At 36.0% G+C, this 18,783-nt stretch overlaps 3 protein-coding genes across 3 annotated transcripts; all 3 read left to right on the top strand.

Annotated features, from left to right (window-relative positions):
• On the top strand, nt 25-3,081 carry LOC109126412. The gene is made up of 7 exons (XM_019229946.1): nt 25-265; nt 362-499; nt 596-1,205; nt 1,285-1,799; nt 2,042-2,165; nt 2,245-2,759; nt 2,999-3,081. Exons 1-7 carry the CDS (start codon nt 25-27, stop codon nt 3,079-3,081), a joined length of 2,226 nt encoding a protein of 741 aa, XP_019085491.1.
• LOC109126411 (ATP-dependent DNA helicase PIF1-like) lies at nt 3,387-4,790 on the top strand. The gene is made up of 4 exons (XM_019229945.1): nt 3,387-3,737; nt 3,822-4,413; nt 4,492-4,571; nt 4,704-4,790. The coding sequence occupies exons 1-4, from the start codon at nt 3,387-3,389 to the stop codon at nt 4,788-4,790; spliced, it is 1,110 nt and encodes a 369-aa protein (XP_019085490.1).
• On the top strand, nt 5,622-10,085 carry LOC109126410. Its single transcript, XM_019229944.1, has 7 exons — nt 5,622-5,894; nt 5,955-6,072; nt 6,279-6,734; nt 8,321-8,490; nt 9,687-9,762; nt 9,941-9,987; nt 10,050-10,085. Exons 1-7 carry the CDS (start codon nt 5,622-5,624, stop codon nt 10,083-10,085), a joined length of 1,176 nt encoding a protein of 391 aa, XP_019085489.1.

Here is an 18,783-nt window from a genome sequence, read left to right as displayed (position 1 = left end):
AGGGAATTTTTTGCATACAAGATCATGGAACGTCCAAACCATCCCACAACTTTAATGAGCTCCCGCAAGTTATTTCAGCAGTTTCTGGTAGATGGATTGACGATGATAGAGGCGGAAAGAATAGGATATTTGAAGCTCAACCAAAAGGCTTTACATGTTGATAAATACGTAAACGTCGAGGCGGCTGCTAATAAAGGAAACATGAACACCTCAAAGGTTGGTAGGCGTATGGTGCTACCATCTGCTTTTATTGGTAGCGCACGATGTACGCAGGAAAGATATATGGATGCAATGGCAGTTTGTCAGCACTTTAGATATCCATATCTATTTATTACTTTCACTTGCAATCCAAAATGGCCAGATATCACAAGATACCTACAAGCTCGAGGTCACCAATCAACAGACAGAGCTGATATTAAGTCTAGAATCTTCAAGATTAAGCTATACAATTTGATTGTTGAGATAAAAAGAAATAGTGTTTTTGGTCCTGCAACAGCAGGTAAAAATATCTAACACTTTTTGTTTTTGTTAGAATAATTGCCTTTAAGTTTAGATATATCATATTGAATTTTTTTGCCTTCTATCCTTTTTGCAGTTTTGTACACTATAGAATTTCAGAAAAGAGGACTGCCAAATGCCCATATTCTACTATTTTTGCAGAAGGGATCAAAACTGACAACAACTGATGCCATTGACAATGTTATTTATGCTGAAATTCCAGACGAAGCAACAAATCCAACACTCTACAATGTTGTCAAAGAATTTATGATACATGGACCATGTGGGGTTGAAAATCCACATTCACCATGTATGGATAAAGGAAAGTGCACGAAAAAGTTTCCTAAAGAGTTCAACAGCAGCACTTGCATCAACAAAGATGGATTCCCAGTTTACAAGCGAAGAGATGATGGTCGATCAGTTGAGAAAAATGGAACTTTGCTAGACAACCGATATGTCGTTCCTTACAACCCATATCTACTCTTGAAGTATCAAGGCCACATCAATGTTGAATGGTGCAACCAAACAAAAGCAATAAAGTATTTATTCAAATACATCAACAAGGGAAATGATCGTGTCTTAGCTACAACAAAGGACAATCCAAAAAGAAATGATGCTGAGTTGCACAATCAAGTAGAAAGTGATGGATCTTCAGACCCGGTAGTAGAACCAGTTATAGATGAAATTAAGCGTTTCTATGATTTCAGGTGAAGTATTTTTAAAGAGTTTATACTACGTCTTTTGTTTTTTGAAGGTTTTTCTTACATTTATCTAATTTCTTTATAGGTACATTGCACCGTGTGAAGCTGCTTGGAGGATTTTTGGATTTGAAATACATTATAGTAGCGTTCATATTCAAAGACTGAATATTCATCTAGAAGGAGAGCATACTGTATGTTATGACGAGGATGAAGATGTTGATGATGTCCTAGCTAAAGAAGGAAATCAAACCTCGCAATTGTTAGAGTGGATGAAAATTAACAGCTCGGAAGATGAGGAATTAGCATTCGCAAAAGAACTCACTTACGCTCAGTTTCCTTCTTGGTTTGTGTGGAAAAAGAGAAACAAAGAATGGACAATCAGAAAAAGAAAAGTTTCATTCGGGAGAATACATCATTTTACTCCAGCTGCGGGTAAATTGTTCTACATGAGGATGGTTCTAAACAAAGCAAAGGGAGCTACAAATTATGATGATTTATGCACTGTTGATGGAATCATGTATCCTTCCTACAAGGAAGCATGTTTTGCTCTGAATCTTCTTGATGATGACTCAGAGTATATTGGTGCAATAACTGAAGCAAGTCAGTGGGGATCAGCACACTATATGCGAAGACTATTTGTTAGGCTTCTTCTTTCAGAAATTTTGTCAAGACCATACCATGTTTGGTTAGAAACGTGCCATTTACTCTCTGAAGATATCTTATATATGCAGCGAAAAATCCATAGGACACCAGGTACATATTCATGAGTTTTAAAGCATAATAATACACAACTTTATACAAGCTTAACTGNTACATCAACAAGGGAAATGATCGTGTCTTAGCTACAACAAAGGACAATCCAAAAAGAAATGATGCTGAGTTGCACAATCAAGTAGAAAGTGATGGATCTTCAGACCCGGTAGTAGAACCAGTTATAGATGAAATTAAGCGTTTCTATGATTTCAGGTGAAGTATTTTTAAAGAGTTTATACTACGTCTTTTGTTTTTTGAAGGTTTTTCTTACATTTATCTAATTTCTTTATAGGTACATTGCACCGTGTGAAGCTGCTTGGAGGATTTTTGGATTTGAAATACATTATAGTAGCGTTCATATTCAAAGACTGAATATTCATCTAGAAGGAGAGCATACTGTATGTTATGACGAGGATGAAGATGTTGATGATGTCCTAGCTAAAGAAGGAAATCAAACCTCGCAATTGTTAGAGTGGATGAAAATTAACAGCTCGGAAGATGAGGAATTAGCATTCGCAAAAGAACTCACTTACGCTCAGTTTCCTTCTTGGTTTGTGTGGAAAAAGAGAAACAAAGAATGGACAATCAGAAAAAGAAAAGTTTCATTCGGGAGAATACATCATTTTACTCCAGCTGCGGGTAAATTGTTCTACATGAGGATGGTTCTAAACAAAGCAAAGGGAGCTACAAATTATGATGATTTATGCACTGTTGATGGAATCATGTATCCTTCCTACAAGGAAGCATGTTTTGCTCTGAATCTTCTTGATGATGACTCAGAGTATATTGGTGCAATAACTGAAGCAAGTCAGTGGGGATCAGCACACTATATGCGAAGACTATTTGTTAGGCTTCTTCTTTCAGAAATTTTGTCAAGACCATACCATGTTTGGTTAGAAACGTGCCATTTACTCTCTGAAGATATCTTATATATGCAGCGAAAAATCCATAGGACACCAGGTACATATTCATGAGTTTTAAAGCATAATAATACACAACTTTATACAAGCTTAACTGGATTTGATATTATATATTTTTACTTGCAGATTATCTTATGTCCGATGAGCAAATCAAGAATCAAATTTGTTTGAGACTGAAAGACTTTTACTCTCTAATGGAAGTTCTCTAAGAAATTTCACTGAACTACCATTTCCGGATAATAATAATATCCCAGCTACAATCAACAGACTCATAAGTGATGAACTATGTTACGACATGCATGCATGTCAAAAGGAGTTTCTTTGTTTGCTACCTTTGTTGAACCTTGATTAGAAGAATATATTTGATCGTATAGTTGGTGCAGTGGATTCAAAAGGAGGATGTCTTTTCTTTGTCTACGGATTTGGAGGCACAGGAAAAACGTTTCTATGGAAAACCCTATCTACATACATTCGTTCAAAAGGAGAGATAGTCCTAAATGTTGCATCTAGTGCAATGGCTGCATTGTTATTAGAAGGTGGTCGAACAGCTCATTCTCGATTTTCAATACCGATACAGGTACACGAGACTTCCACTTGCACCTTTTCTGCTGATAGCGATATTGCTGCTTTGATTGAAGAAGCTAAGTTGATCATCTGGGATGAGACACCAATGATGCATAAACATTGTTTTGAAGCTTTAGATCAATCTTTAAGAGATATTCTGAACCCTGGAAAACCTTTTGGAGGTAAAGCTGTTGTCTTTGGAGGTGATTTTCATCAGATTTTACCAGTGGTACCTAAGGGCAGTCGAGAACAGATTGTTCAAGCTTCATTATCTTCTTCGTCTTTGTGGAACTCTTGCCAAGTTCTTACATTAACAAAAAACATGAGACTTACTGTGGAGTCAGATCCATTAGAAGTGGATCTCATCAAAGAGTTTTCTGAGTAGATACTAAAACTTGGAGCGGTGATTGATATACCTGAAGATATGCTTCTGAAAGACTCTTTGGATCCAATTAATTCTATCGCACTTAGCACATATCCGTCTTTGCTTCACAATCTTGATGATGGAGATTATTTCAAGGAACATGCGATACTATGTCCTACAAATGATGTTGTTGATGAGGTAAACAATTACATGATGGATCTTCTTCCAGGGGAATCACATCAATATTATAGTTCAGATAAGATCTGCAGTTCAGATACTTCCAGCAAGAGAGATGATGGTCTCTCAACAGAATACCTTAATTCAATTAAGTGTTCTGGATTGCCAAACCATCTTATGAAATTGAAGAAGGGCGTTCCTGTTATGTTGCTACGAAACATCGACCAGCAATACGGGTTATGTAATGGAACCAGGCTGCAAATAACTCAACTTGGAAAACATGTCATTGAAGGAAAAGTTCTCACTGGAAATAACATCGGCAACAAAGTCTATCTTCCAAGAATGCTCTTAATGCCTACAGATTCTAGATTGCCTTTCCGGCTTCAGCGAAGACAGTTCCCAATAGCTCCTTGCTTTCTGATGACAATTAATAAGAGTCAGGGATAAAGTCTCTCCCATGTTGGGATATACTTGCCGAGACCAGTATTTACACATGGTCAATTGTATGTTGCAGTGTCAAGAGTCAAGAGTAGAAAGGGCTTGAAGATTCTTATCGTTGATGAAAATGGTGAAAGGATAAACACAACATATGAGGTATATCCTACATCACTCAGATAGAAAACGGCTTAATTTTACTACTTAGTTCTTATAAGTATCCTCTATCCATATATATAGTACTTAATGAAAATTTTCTAATAAGTTTTTTTTTCTTTTCACTTATTCAAGGTGCAGATGAGTGCTTTAAAGCTTGAGTTGCAGTTCTCCCTTTCTAAAATCTCAATTCCAACTATCAAGAACCCTTATGTTGTTTAGTCAATCAAACAAGCTTGAATCATTTCTGTTTTTTTTTTCCTTAATTTACCAGACAGCTTACTACAATGCAATGTTTTCTATTCGTGTCTTTTGTTCTTAAAAAATACTATCCATGTTAAGAGATGATTTTAAGCAGGTAGAACAGATAAGAAGAAACCATGCCTTCCACCAATGAGGAATGGCAACAGAGTCATCTTCACAGTGATAGCTGTTAACCTTGCTTTAAATTCACTATTTTTAATTAGGCCATGACACTAGTCAACTAATAAAACCCCTGAGCGTATCAAAATCAAGCAGTAAACAGAACAAAAAATCAAGTTATCAATTACTAGATCCGCCCCTCAGCCCCTGCATAATATACTGCTGAATACATATTTGGTAGGTAATTAACTCAACTGAAAATAAAAATTAAATAATCAAAAATTCATACTTATAAACTCAATTTGTTTTTCAAAACAGATATGAGTAAAGCATATGATCGTGTTGAATGGGATTTCTGGAAGCGGTAATGGTTTAGTTAGGTTTTGATAGAAAATGGATTTCTTGGATTATGTGGTGTGTATCTTCCGTCTCATATAGAGTCCTTCTTAATGGTCAGGCTCGTGGATCTATTTTACCAAAGAGGGGTTTGCGCCAGGGAGACCCTCTATCCCCGTATTTGTTTATACTTTGCACAGAGGTGTTGATCGCTAATATTAAAAAGGCTGAAGGGGAGAATAAGATTACAGGTATCACTCTAGCTCGGGACTGTCCCAAACTATTTCGCATTTGCTGTGTGCGGATGATAGTCAATTCTTTTGTAAAGCTGAGGCGACGGAATGCAAGCCAATTATGGAGATAATAGAAAATTATAGAAAAGCTTCAGGGCAAGAGGTTAATCTAGCAAAGTCTTCCATCATGTTTGGTAAGAGTGTCTTGTCTGACATAAGAACTCAGTTAAAATATGTTATTGGCATTTCTACAGAAGGCGGTATGGGTTCTTATTTGGGTATTCCTGAGAATCTACATGGCTCGAGAACTAAGGTTTTCAGCTATGTTAACGACCGTCTTGATGATCGTGTGAATGGTTGGTCTGCAAAATATTTATCGAAAGGTGGCAAAGAAGTTATGATTAAATCACTGGCCCTCCCAACTCATGTTATGTAATGTTATAAATTGCCACAGGAGCTGACGTCAAAACTAACAAGTGCTATTGCACGATTCTGGTGGAAGTCTAATGATAAGGCACAGGGCTTGCACTGGGTAGCTTGGGATAAAATGTGTAAGGGTAAATGTGAAGGAGGTTTGGGCTTTCGTGCTCTGGAGAAGTTTAATAATGTGATGCTAGCTAAGCAGTATTGGCGGTTAATTAACTACCCATCGTCCTTAATGGCTAGGGTAATGCAAGGTCGATATTTTAGGAATAAACATCCCCTAATGGCCAAAAAACATACTCTCCCTCGTTTGCTTGGCGAAGTATCTACTCAACAAAAAGTTTGGTGGAACAAGGGGAAAGGGTGGTGATAGGCTCTGGTTGTAATACTTATGTATGGAGAGATCCTTGGATACCGGATAACCCACCGAGGCCAGCTACTGGTCGTGGGAAAGTGTTACACCCTAATTTAATGGTTAACCATTTAATTAACCCAATTACTAGGGAATGCCATTTGCCTATTCTCGAGGAGTTCATGGATCCGGAGGAAATCCCGATTATTCTTAGTTTGACGGTTAGTAAATCCTTTAAACCGGATAGATTAATTTGGCATTTCACAAAAACAGGGAAATATTCAGTTAAATCAGGCTATCGGCTTGCACGAGATTTGATTAAGGAAGTTGAGTATGAATCGACGTGTGCCGACCTTAGGGCACAAGCCTGGAAACTTGAAGTTCCTCCGAAGATTCAACATTTCTTCTGGCATATAGCTTTCGGTTCTCTTCCAGTGATGGAACGGCTTGCTCATCGGGGTGTGCGGTGTGATACCCTTTGTAAGAGATGTGATTCTGTGGTGGAAACTATAAATCATGCTCTTTTCGAGTGTCCTCATTTACGTAGGATCTGGGAGATTTCTCAGGTTTTATGACTCAGTGTATTCGAATTTCGATTTTATATTATGGCGGGAGTCTTCACAATCGGGAGTTTCGGATATTTGTTTCCGTCTACCTTGAACTTTATGGTCAATTTGGAAGGACAAGAATTAAAAAGTTGTTGAGGGAACGGAGGCAGAGCCAATCGATGTTATTAATTAGGCTACTAATGATAATTGTTGTGGGAAGAGGCCAAGTCATTTTCCGCAGGTGTCCAGGTTCCTCCGGATTTATTGGAATTCCCGGAACCCTCTTTCCGTTGTCAAGTCGATGAATCCTGGAAGGATTCGGATCGTTTTATGGATTTGGGTTGGTGGTATTGCAATGGTGAGGACACGACTTACTTTTGGGAGAATGGTGTGTTACACGAAGCCCTTCACCGTTTCATTCGGAGTTACAAGCATTCTCTCTCTCTCTCTCTCTCTCTCTCTCTCTCTCTCTCTCTCTCTCTCTCTCCATGGTCTGAACCGTTCCACGTTATGAACAAGAGTTTGATGGGATTCGCATTCCACAGACTACCAAGGTAAACTTCTTGGGTATCATGTGTTATCAAGGAACTGAAAACGAGTTGAAGCATGTCAGCCACTTCCTACTGAAAATGGAGCGGCTTCAAGTCCTGCAAGTCCACTCTCGAACGACAATGGTTGAATCCAAAAGGGTGCAACTCACAGAAGATTTGTTGAAGCTTCCAAGAGCCTCATCCACTCTCGATGCAAGTTGTTTGATCATCATCATCATTGTCAGCATGTCAGCATCATCATCATCATCATCATCATCCATCTCATGTTTATATCTTATGTTTTAATGATTTATGTTGGTCCTTAAATTATGGCTTCTTGAACAATTGTTGTGGGTATCATGTGTTATGTATTAAGTATGTTTTTATTTAAATGGTTATGGATTTTTCTAAGAAGTGTTTTTTTTTCTTCGAATATAAACATTAAATTCAAAATATATATATATATATAAGTTAAAACACTAAAATTACCTTTTATAGTAAAAAAATACTAACTTGCCACGTGGCGGCTTTTTGTGAAGTCTTACTTTGTAATAGCCAATAACTGGCTAGTTTAGTGAAGCTAATCTATCCAGTTACTAATAAGCTCCATCCTCCACCTTATAAACAAGAAAACCTAAAGACATATCAAGAGCCAAAAAAAAAAAAAAAAAATCTCAAACTGAACCTTGAAAAATGGGAAATTAAGAAGAGGCTGTTGTTCGTGTAAGTCTTGTCTGCCCTTGATTTTGTTTATAATTGAGAAGAAGCTGTTGTTCATAAAGTATTGTCTGTCCCTTTAGGGATTTTATCATCTAATCATCTGAGGCTTTGTGGTGGCAATTTTTGAGTTTTGTCTAGGTTTTCGGAATGTTCCATTTTGTTCAAAGTATATTGTTGGTTCTTGCTATGTGTTAATTAGTGTTATATTGTTGGTTCTTCAAAGTGTGTTGTACTTGTCATGTTTCAGGTACCACTAGGGATGGGTTCTGTCTCTATTGCTTCTTTGAACTTCTGGTCCAAATCTTGTTGGTCTTAGAATACGACGATTTTCATGAGCCTTTTGACCCGAATGTGACAGATCTCATCAACGGAATAGGCAACATCAAGATCCTTCAATTGACTTCTTCTGCTGTTGAGGTCAGTTTCAAGATCCTTAGATGGATGATGATGATGACGATGACCATGATAACATGACTTACGACGATCAGTTTGATGGAGTGTATTCAAGAGATGCAAGTCTACTATTCAAAAGACAATGGTTGACGCCAAAAAGGTGCCCAGTAAAAGAGGATATGTTGAAGCTTCCCAAGCTTCATCCAAGCTTAAGATGCAAGTTGTTTTATCATCGTCTTCTTCATCATCATCTTCCATCTATTGTTCTTTTTCTTCGAAAACCAATTCATAAGGTCTTAATTAAGTTTTTGATGATTTATTATTTATGGTCATAATTCTTAAGTTCATGTTTAGGTATATATTGTGGTCCTTAACCTATGGCATCTTGAGCAATTGTTGTTCCTTCTTGAACATTTAACAACTCTGATGTTCCTGATTTTGTTTTGGTTCTGGCTTCTTCGTCCTCTTCTATGTTACCACACTGCTGCCAAAGTCTCTTGACTTTCACAGCGAAAGGAAGCAACTGGTAAATCTGTCTTTCCATTTGCATGAATGTGTGTTTGTTCATGATTAGGGTTTTGCCAAAACATTGACTCAGTCTTAACAGTTTTATGATTGAGGTATCTCCGTGACCTTAATATTGTTGGGAGCTGGATTTTAAAGTTTGTTATTTTTGCAAAACAGAGCTGGTCAAAGTGATATGTAAAATTGTATATTACCCATAACGTACATCTAGTCGTTTTCTACATTCAAGCATACCATTTCGGTACTCATTTCAGTTTCTTAATTGTTTTATTAATTTCTTTTGTTTGTTTGGAAGGTACGTAGTGGTTTCTTATACGAGGATCCTTATATATTCAGGTTTCATTATATTCTTCCCTTCTATTTATATTGGCTAATCTGATTGACAGATGACAAGGATCTCTATCTGTTTAGGCTACTTTAAACAATGAGGATCACAATTTACACTGCACATAGTTAGTCACTAACCATTTGTTATGATTGCAATGTATAGATTGGTGTGTGAAATCTGGATGGCGAGGACACTTACCCGCAGGGTATTCTTAGTCGACTTCTCGATATAGGTCAGTTACTGCCTTTGCAGGAAACTATCGGTTGATATATAACTTCTTTTTTTGCTTACTGTTTACTGCTAGATTTGGATTCAATGCAAGTCAATTCAATATATGTCTTGTTGTTCTTATCTAAATCTCTTGCAGGTTAAAGGTGTGAGAGACCTACCTCTTGCTCTTCCAGAAACGGAGAATCTGTTAGATGGTTTCCGGGATCCTGATTGTAAGTATTCTATATATTATCACTTCATCACGGATTTTGAATTTAGTTTTGTTAAAGGATCCCAACCCTAAGAATCTAGTGACAAACACAACCTTTCTAATCTGGAAGTACAAGAACCATGCTCCGTTTGGTCTAACTTTTTTTCTGATATTCCAATCTTAGTGTTGTTTTGTTCCAGTTCACGCATTAGTGACTAGTCACTTTCCCAAATGGCCATGTGGACGTGTATGCAGTAATGGTAGCTAGAATATTGCCATCTCAAAATGTTGTGTATTTTCTATTTTCAGGCAAGGATTGAAACTGACCCAGGAGGCAGGACCTAACTGCGGTTAACTGTAGCCTCAGGGTATCCTCCTACACTACATTTAACTTCTTTAAAATTCTTGAATTTGCTGAGTGCTGATTAAACTTTTTCTTACATGTTGACGTGTCTTCCACGTTTAATTCATTTGATCATTAATTCATTATGCAAGGTCACTTTATTTGACTGGCATATTGAATAACCAACCTCATCATGAGCTGCGCATAGACTCTGCCACTAGCACCACAAACCTTAAACTGTTTAGTTTTCGATGATATGGAGTTATCTTCCAACAGCCTTGTGCACGTGTAAAGACGGGAAGTATCAGAGGATGTATGAGAGAGCGACATGTAGAGACAGACTAAAAATGAAGTTATAGTTTTTGATCCAATCATGCCTGTGTCCATGAAAATTTTGCTTGTGGGCTTATAATTATAAGATTAAAGGTTCATTTTTTTCCATATTTTATAAGATTAAGTTTGCAAATTTTGGCTATTTTTGCAACTCTTTCCCTGCAAATATGGTTGCACGGTTGAAGAGATTGAACAGGTTGAAAAAAATTATTCAACCAATTTTCACCATTTGCATTGTAAAGGTTGAAGAGATTGAAAAAAACTATTCAGCCCGTTCAACCCAAAAAGTTGAAAAAATAAACTAATCCTACAGCAAAAATCTTCAACTTGTTCAACCACTATTTTGGAGATGAATGAGTTGAATATTATTCAATCCAATTTTATTCAACCCATTTTTTCAATTTTGTTCAATTTTGTGCATCTATGTGGTAAGTCCATTTATCTTTTAGAGAAAAATCTTTAAAAAATATTTGAAAAATTTTCCATTTAGAATACAAAATTTGTTGATTTTAAATTTAATACACTACCTAATTAAAATTTGTTAGTAATCCTCTTTTAAATAATTAGATAAGGATCCACGTAAATACACAGATGTTTAAATAAATACATTACCAACATTACATTTTCCAATACAATTTAACTATCTATTTCATCATAATATAAGTGCAGTTTGTCTAAAATTAATTGAATCAGAGCTGAACTTTCATCATATAAAATTAGTTTTTGTTAGTATGAAAATTATTAAAATAAATTAATAAAACATAAATAGTATAAAAAAATAAACAAAATTTTTGGAAAACTAATTTTGTTTTAAATATAATTTTGATATGTTGTAGTCTCATACATAATAATTTTTCATTTGTCAAACTAACTCTAAATGAATAAAAATATAAAAATAAAAGAAAACATAAATAAAAATATACTAACACACTCATCAAGTAATCAAAAGCTCTTTTTTTAATACATTTAGCATAGAAATTTAATTTACATATGAGTGTATATTATAATTTACAAAATTTCAATTATGTGTAAATATTTTTTCTTTTTTTATAATTTACATAATATTATGTAAGATATTAATACAAACCAATTTACACTTGTTAGATATAATAAAAGCTGGCTTCACTTAACTAATCAGCTATTGGTTATCACTTGGTAAGGATTTGGGTAAAGAAAGACATCACACAAAAACATTTGTATTTAATAAAAAAGGTAATTTTTTTAAGGTATATATAATCCTCTATATACTAAAAGAGAAGCATTCTTGACAAAAACCTTATGTGTCGTCGCCAGAAAGTTTTGTGTCCAATTTATTATTTGCCCTTAATATTCTATAATATTACATAAAACTGCCATTGCTATTCAATCTATCTACAAAACACAATATTTTGTTCCTATAAATTCTAAAATTGGTAAATATTATTCAAATATTAATAAATATTATCTCCTACATGTTTTTGAAATTATTTCAAAACCTATGTATTATAATATAATAAAAAATTATCACATGAGATGTAAAAAATATATATTTAAATCATATTTTCAAAAATATAAATAATATTATTTCTTACTGTGTAAAAGTTTTTGACCAAAAAAAATTAAAATTAATTTTGAATAAAAGATATTGGAAAATCTTTTAAAAAAAATTTGACGGCATCTTAAATTTATTTTAAACTAAAAATATTAAAATTTATGCCAATCCTAATTTTCAGTTTTCCATATAGAAAATTTATGATATATAAGACTAAAGTATATTAAAAATTCCATAATTTCAAAATTAACATATGAGAAAATAAAACATATATATATATATATTATTTCTTAAAGATTTCGAGGGACATGTTATTATAGATAAAAAATATTATACCCCTGATGGAGTATGGCTACCGGGACGGGTTTGACCTGCTTAAGAATTTAGGTCATTCGTTTTGAGAAGTTTTAATCTTTTTTATGGTTTTTATCTGTTTTATAATTTACAAGTTTTATACAATTCTGATTAATCACTAATTCGGTAAACGTTAGATCCAGGTATGTTATTTTGTGAATCTTAATTTTATGCTGAAACTTTTATTATTTCAAAAAACACACACTGAATGAAACCAAACTAATATAAGTTTGAACTGTAAATGATTTAACAAATAATTATATTTATAAATGTAACACTATGTGTATATAATATATTACAAACCTTACAGTAAACATAATTTTTGAAATCAATAAAGCACGTATGTGCGGGTCCGCACCTAGTTAGATTGTATTGACGGAAAAAAACTTGTAAGATACTATAAATGTTAGCTTTATAGCCTTTATTAAACTAATCAGCTCGCTTTGTAAGAATTCATGCAATGCCATGACGCGGTTTGTTTTTGTTTTTTAAGAAAATAAAAATTACCAGTGTTATAATTTATATATAATTTGATTGTATTATTCATAAGTATTATAATTTACACTTAGAAGAAACTAATTGAATTTTTATAACCACATAGATACAATTAACATTTGTAAGATACTACAAATGTTACCAAGTGTCAAAAGCTCAATTGGTAAAATCTCTCAGGAAAAGCCTAGACGTCGTTAGTTTGAGTAATGGTTGGAGATCTTAGGATTATTGATTGATATGAGAATATAATTGATTTTCCTGATAAAACCTTTGGTGAGCAAAATTACTTTTTGCAAAGAGATTTGAATTAGCGATTTTGTAAACTTATCTAAACCTGATTTTATTGTTGGTTTTTAACTTGAATTTTGCAAAGAGATTTGGATTTTCTGGTTTTAAACTTAGATAATATTTGCAATGAAAACTGATTTATTTTACAATTGTGTTTAGAGTTCAAGAACGGTGCTTAATTGTTGAATCCTGCTTGTTTAATTAATTGATCTGATTTTCCATGATTTCCTGAGAATTTCCCTAGGCCTAGCGTTTAATCCTTCTGAATTTTACAACTCTTTTATTTTCTGTTCTGCATTGCTATTTTAATTACAATTTCTGTTTAGCATAATTAAAAGATTATTAAATCTATTGGTGTGAATCTAGAGTTCTTGTGGATTCGATCCCTAAGTACTACAATTGATCTCTTAATTTGAGAGAGTAGCTCAGGGTTAAATTTGAGCATATCAAATTTTGGCGCCGTTACTGGGGATTCTTTTGATTCACCATTAGATTAAAATCTTTGATTTTGTCTAAATTTTTCTTTTTCTGTTTTACTCACACGCTTTTGTTTCTTTTCTCTTGTGTGTTTCTGGTTCATGCCTAAGCCTAGCACCAGGAAAAATCCTACTGGTCCAGTTGTTAAGCTTACAAACCAAGAGTTAGGACAACTAGAGTGTGAGAACATCAAAGCAGCCAAATCAACAAAGATGGTCAACCCAATCATATTGAGACCAGATGCAGCTGGAGTTTTGAGAGATCAAGAGGGCCATGTGCGCAACGAACTAGGCCATAAACTTGATGCTGAAGGGCAGGTCATTCAGGAAGAACTTGTCGTCGTTGATGAGAATGCAGATGGCGTCGATCGACGCAACGACGGCATCGGTCGATGCAATGTCGGGGCTGGTGCGAACGGAGCCAACTTGGATGGAAACAACCAGCAGAACCTTCAGCCTAGACGGGACAACAATGGAGAGCTTGTCAAGACTCTTGCGGACTTCAACAGACCAGACTTGTTCTATGAGAACCGTTCCGCAATTGTCCTTCCTCCATTCCAAAGGAATGATTTTGAGCTGAAGCCTGCCTACTTTGCTATTGTTGGACAAAGACCATTCCAGAACTTGCCACATGAGAAGCCTCTAGACCACATTGAGCACTTCGAGGACATAGTCACAAGCATCAAGGCTAATGGAGTCACTGAAGACTACCTCTACTGCAAGCTTTTCCCCTACTCTCTTGCTGGGGAAGCTTCTCATTGGCTAAGGCAGCTGAAACCAGGATCTCTGACAACCTGGCATGACATCAAGGTGGCATTCTTGAACTAATTCTATGATGATGCCATGTCTGATGAACTGAGGATTAAGCTCTCCACCTTTAGACAAGGACCAGCTGAATCTTACAAAGCTGCTTGGGTAAGATTCAAAGCATACCAGAGAGACTGTCCGCATCATGGGTTTTCAGAGGTGCAATTGATTAGTATTTTCTTCAGCAGGATTGACTGGAGGTATCAGATGGCTTTGGATGCTGCTAGTGATGAGAACTTCAAGACAAGATATCCAGATGACGCTGAAAAGTTGATAGAAAGGCTAGCATCCAGCAACAGTACTAAGAATGCAGATCTAGAGCAGAAAAGAGCACATGAGGGCAATGGTTCAAATAAGTTTGCTACAGTGAATGCTAAGCTGGATACAGTGCACAATCTTCTTGTGGGAAAGAAGTCTGTCCATTTTGCTGAAGATGTTGAGACTTTTGAGCCAAAGCCAGAAATTACAGAAGAAGATGTCAACTATGTGTATGGAGCTGGGTATCAAAATCAGAGATTTGGTCAGAAGAATTCATTCTCAAGAAATCCAAACAACAAATTCACAAGGAACTATGGATCTTCTTCTTACCAAACCCTCCCTCCACCTAATTCAGAGAGCAGGATGGAATCAATGGTTGAACAGATTCTTCAAGGTCAACAGAAGTTAACAGTGGACTTCAATGGAAAGATTGATTCTGTTTACACTGAGCTGACTGGGAAATTTGAAGCTCTAAACACTCATGTCAAGAAACTGGAGAATCAAGTGATTTAGACTGCTGGGTCTGTTAAAAGACAAGAGGAACTTCTTTCTAGAAGAACTGAGAACCCCCACCATGCTTGTAGTGCGATTTTGGTGAAGGAAGAAGATGAAGATACGTCAGTCAGTCCAGCATCGATCGACACTACACAAGAGCATCGATCGATGCAATCATTACCAAGCATCGATCAACGCAATGTTAGCATCGATCGACACCCCCACAGACAGCTACGGTTTCTGTTCCAGTTCAACCATCCGATTCACAACAAGCCTACAAGCCTAAAGTTCCTTTTCCCAAGCCTAGGAGATCCAAACAAGAGATTGAAGAAGCTAGATGCAAAGCTATGATGGAGAAGGTAATGATTGAGATGCCTTTGATTGATACTGTCAAGTTTTCTCTTGGTATTAAGAGATATGTGAAGAGAATGCTCACCAATGGTTTGAGTCCTGAGGAAGGAGCACTGCTTACAAAGGATGTCAGCTCAATTCTGTTGAAGCAGCCTCCACAGAGCAAGAAGGATAAGAAGCAGGAGGTGGTTTTCTCTAAAGAAGTAAGTGCAGTGATTCAGAGTAGGATTGCAGAGAAGTTACTAGATCCTGGAAGTTTTGTGTTAGATTGCTCTATCTCCACAGGAAGGTTTCGTCACTCTCTTTGTGATCTTGGTTCTAGTATTAACTTGATGCCCCATTCTGTTGCTGTAAGACTTGGGATGACAGATTTCAAGCCGACTAAGATATCTCTTATCTTAGCTGATCGGTCCAGAAGGATTCTTGAAGGTGTCTTAGAGGATATTCCAATCAAGATTGGAGATTGCATGATTCCTACTGACTTTGTGGTGCTGGAATATGACAAAGAGCCTAGTGATCCTCTCATCTTAGGACGCTCATTCTTGGCTACAGCTGGTGCCATCATTAATGTGAAGAAGGGACACATATCTCTGAATGTGGATGATTTGGTCATGAACTTTGAGATGGACAAGCTGAGAAGGGTTCCCACCATTGATGGTCAGACATTTTCTGTGGAGATTGCTTCTGATGATGATCTGATCATAGAGCTTCATGAAGACATTACTGCTGGGTATGTCAAAGAGTTGGACACTGTTGAGAAAGTGAGTAAGCAAGCTGTTGAGCTTGAAGATTGGAGTGGGGATCATCTAATCAGTACTAGAGACCATGATGAGGTTCTGATGCATGACAAGTCGCTGGAAGATGACGTTTTTGTAATGGAAACACGGATTGCTGAGGAAAGCTGCAAAAACGTTGAAGAAACACGAGTTGCAGACCAAGCATCGATCGATGCAGCTGTTGCATCGATCGACACTCCTTCCAGAGACAGTTCGGACTTGTCCAAAACTGAAGATTCTCGAGTTGATTCCTTAGCTGCAAGTCCTAAACCAGTTGTAAAGCTGAAATCTCACCATTCCACAATCCAGAACCCACATGTAAGGCCAAGGTATGCATCTCCTTCTCCCAAACCTTCTCTTATCATCAATAAGAATTTCAAAGGTACAAAAACTGTTGTGCAGTTAACCAAGCCACGAGATTATCGTGGAGTGCTTGTTTCTTCTGTTGATGATTTTGCAGGAAATAAAAGAAGCAAAGCCGTCCCTAAGTCTCGCCCTGGTCCTGTTCCTCACATCCTTGGCAGATCTCATGCACATAAGGCCTACACACCACCTTGGATGAAGAGGACATTCTCTCGGAAGCATTCACTGCCATGTTCCGATCCACTGGATGCCTGAGATCCGACACAGTCAAGCTAATGACTGAAAACAAGCGCTTAGTGGGAGGCAACCCACTGGTAAGTTTATCTTTTTCATTTTTCTTTTGATTTTTATTTATTTTTATTTTATTCGCCAATCTCTTACTTGATAGCACTGGGGACAGTGTTGTTTAAGTCTGGGGGAGGCAGTTACTAACTACGTTTTTGATTAAAAAAAAAAAAAAGGTTTTATTGAGTCAAAATTTTGTTGGGAACTATGACTTTTCTTTTTAGTGTACTGCCTTGGTTGATTAATGCTGCAGATTGAATCCACAAATCCGACTAATGAAAAATCCAATGACTGACCAGTGAACCAGAAACATCTAAATTTCCAACAGAATCCATAAAAGCTTGAGGTAATTTCTGTACTTTTCTTTTTACCTCATCAAGGAGATTGATGTTCATAGAGCTTGACTCCGTGTTCATACCTGACAAAGTGACAAGTAAGACTTCAGAAAAAAATTTGGTACTCTTCTCCCTTATTTAAGTTTAAAATATTTTTCCTGAGAGCTTTGTAAAAAAAATGAGAATAAAAGATGAGATGATTTTGATCAGTTTAGAGGGTTAGGTAAATTACCTGTGATCCCATTATTCTACTCTTGAGTCAAATGATCACACAAAGCTAGGAAGCGAGGGGTAGGTAAATTACCAATGATCCCGGTATTCGCTTACACCTTTGAAGAAAAAGATAATATAAAAAAGCAAAGCTCTAAGGAAGAATAAATAGAATAAGTCTGGGGGAGAGAAAGAGTACCAAATGTGGTAAAAGATATGTCTTGCTTGTTATGGTATTGTACAGGAATGAGTCTAGAAGGTTCTTGATATTGATCAAATTGATGAGACTCACCGATGAAAGTTTAATGGAGGAAGTAGTGGAATTTGGTTTGAATTTGGGATGCTATGAAAGTCAACGGAGAAGTACATGGTGGTTCGATTTGGATTTATCTGCTAAGCATGTGGATTAAGGTTTGGATGATCATGGCATTACTTTAAAAAGAAAATGAGTTCCTGCGTTTTCAAACCTTTTTCACAGATGAAGTTTATGTTTTGCTTGAGGGCAAGCAAAGGCTAAGTCTGGGGGAGTTGATATATCATGGTTTTTAGGTGTTTTTAGCCATAATATAAGTCTTATTTATAGAGTCTTTTTGGTGTTTTAGAGTATTTTTGAGTATTTATAGGATTTAGCATGGATTGGAGCATAATGGAGCTAAATTGGAGGATTTGGAGCTTAATCAAGCATTGAAGCTGAGCTACGAAGTTGGGAGACGAAATTTAGAGAGTGCATCGATCGACACAGTATATGCATCGATCGATGCTAGGCCAAAGTCAAAATCAGAAGTTTTCCTCACAAGTTTTGAAGATTTACAAAGCTGCCCCAAAGTTTTCCCTATTTGCATCATTAGTCCCTGGCCGTGTTTTAGGAATATAAATAGGATTTTTAGGTCATTGTTTAGACCTAAGCTTTATTTTTCCCTGCAACTTTTGAGAGCAAAACCCTGTGAGAGATTTTTAGAGAGCTTTTGGAGAGAAGAATCAAGACTCCTTCAGAGAAGATTCAGAACTCATTTTCTTCTCCCTTTAATCTCTTAATGCTATCTATTTTATTCATGATTTGTGTTCTTACAATTATGTCTGAGTAGATCTGCTTGTTAGGTTTAGGGTTTCTCATTAGGGATTTCATGGATTATTAGATCTGTTAATTTAGGATTCATTATCTTTCTTGTTCTTCACCATAGGTTGTTTTTAATGCTAGATCTTTGATTAGTCATCTGGATTTAGATCTTAGGATTATTGATTGATATGAGAATATAATTGATTTTCCTGATAAAACCTTTGGTGAGCAAAATTACTTTTTGCAAAGAGATTTGAATTAGTGATTTTGTGAACTTATCTAAACT

The sequence above is a fragment of the Camelina sativa genome, chromosome 9 (assembly GCF_000633955.1).
Source record: "Camelina sativa cultivar DH55 chromosome 9, Cs, whole genome shotgun sequence".
NCBI classification, from domain to species: Eukaryota; Viridiplantae; Streptophyta; class Magnoliopsida; order Brassicales; family Brassicaceae; genus Camelina; species Camelina sativa.
Note: the sequence above shows the minus strand (reverse complement) of the source record. Positions and strands in the feature narration are given on the sequence as shown.

Excerpts from the sequence above, each read along its gene's own strand:
- LOC109126410 (XM_019229944.1), top strand. The coding sequence starts at position 5,622 with ATGGAGATAATAGAAAATTATAGAAAAGCTTCAGGGCAAGAGGTTAAT. Across the intron at positions 5,895-5,954 it reads TATCGAAAGGTGGCAAAGAA|GAGCTGACGTCAAAACTAAC; the intron begins GTTATGATTAAA and ends AAATTGCCACAG. Across the intron at positions 9,988-10,049 it reads CCAAATGGCCATGTGGACGT|GCAAGGATTGAAACTGACCC; the intron begins GTATGCAGTAAT and ends TTCTATTTTCAG.
- LOC109126412 (XM_019229946.1), top strand. The coding sequence starts at position 25 with ATGGAACGTCCAAACCATCCCACAACTTTAATGAGCTCCCGCAAGTTA. Across the intron at positions 1,800-2,041 it reads TGGTGCAATAACTGAAGCAA|CTACAACAAAGGACAATCCA; the intron begins GTCAGTGGGGAT and ends ATCGTGTCTTAG. Across the intron at positions 2,760-2,998 it reads TGGTGCAATAACTGAAGCAA|ATTATCTTATGTCCGATGAG; the intron begins GTCAGTGGGGAT and ends TTTTACTTGCAG.
- LOC109126411 (XM_019229945.1), top strand. The coding sequence starts at position 3,387 with ATGGCTGCATTGTTATTAGAAGGTGGTCGAACAGCTCATTCTCGATTT. Across the intron at positions 3,738-3,821 it reads CTTTGTGGAACTCTTGCCAA|ATACTAAAACTTGGAGCGGT; the intron begins GTTCTTACATTA and ends TTTTCTGAGTAG. Across the intron at positions 4,572-4,703 it reads GGATAAACACAACATATGAG|GTGCAGATGAGTGCTTTAAA; the intron begins GTATATCCTACA and ends CACTTATTCAAG.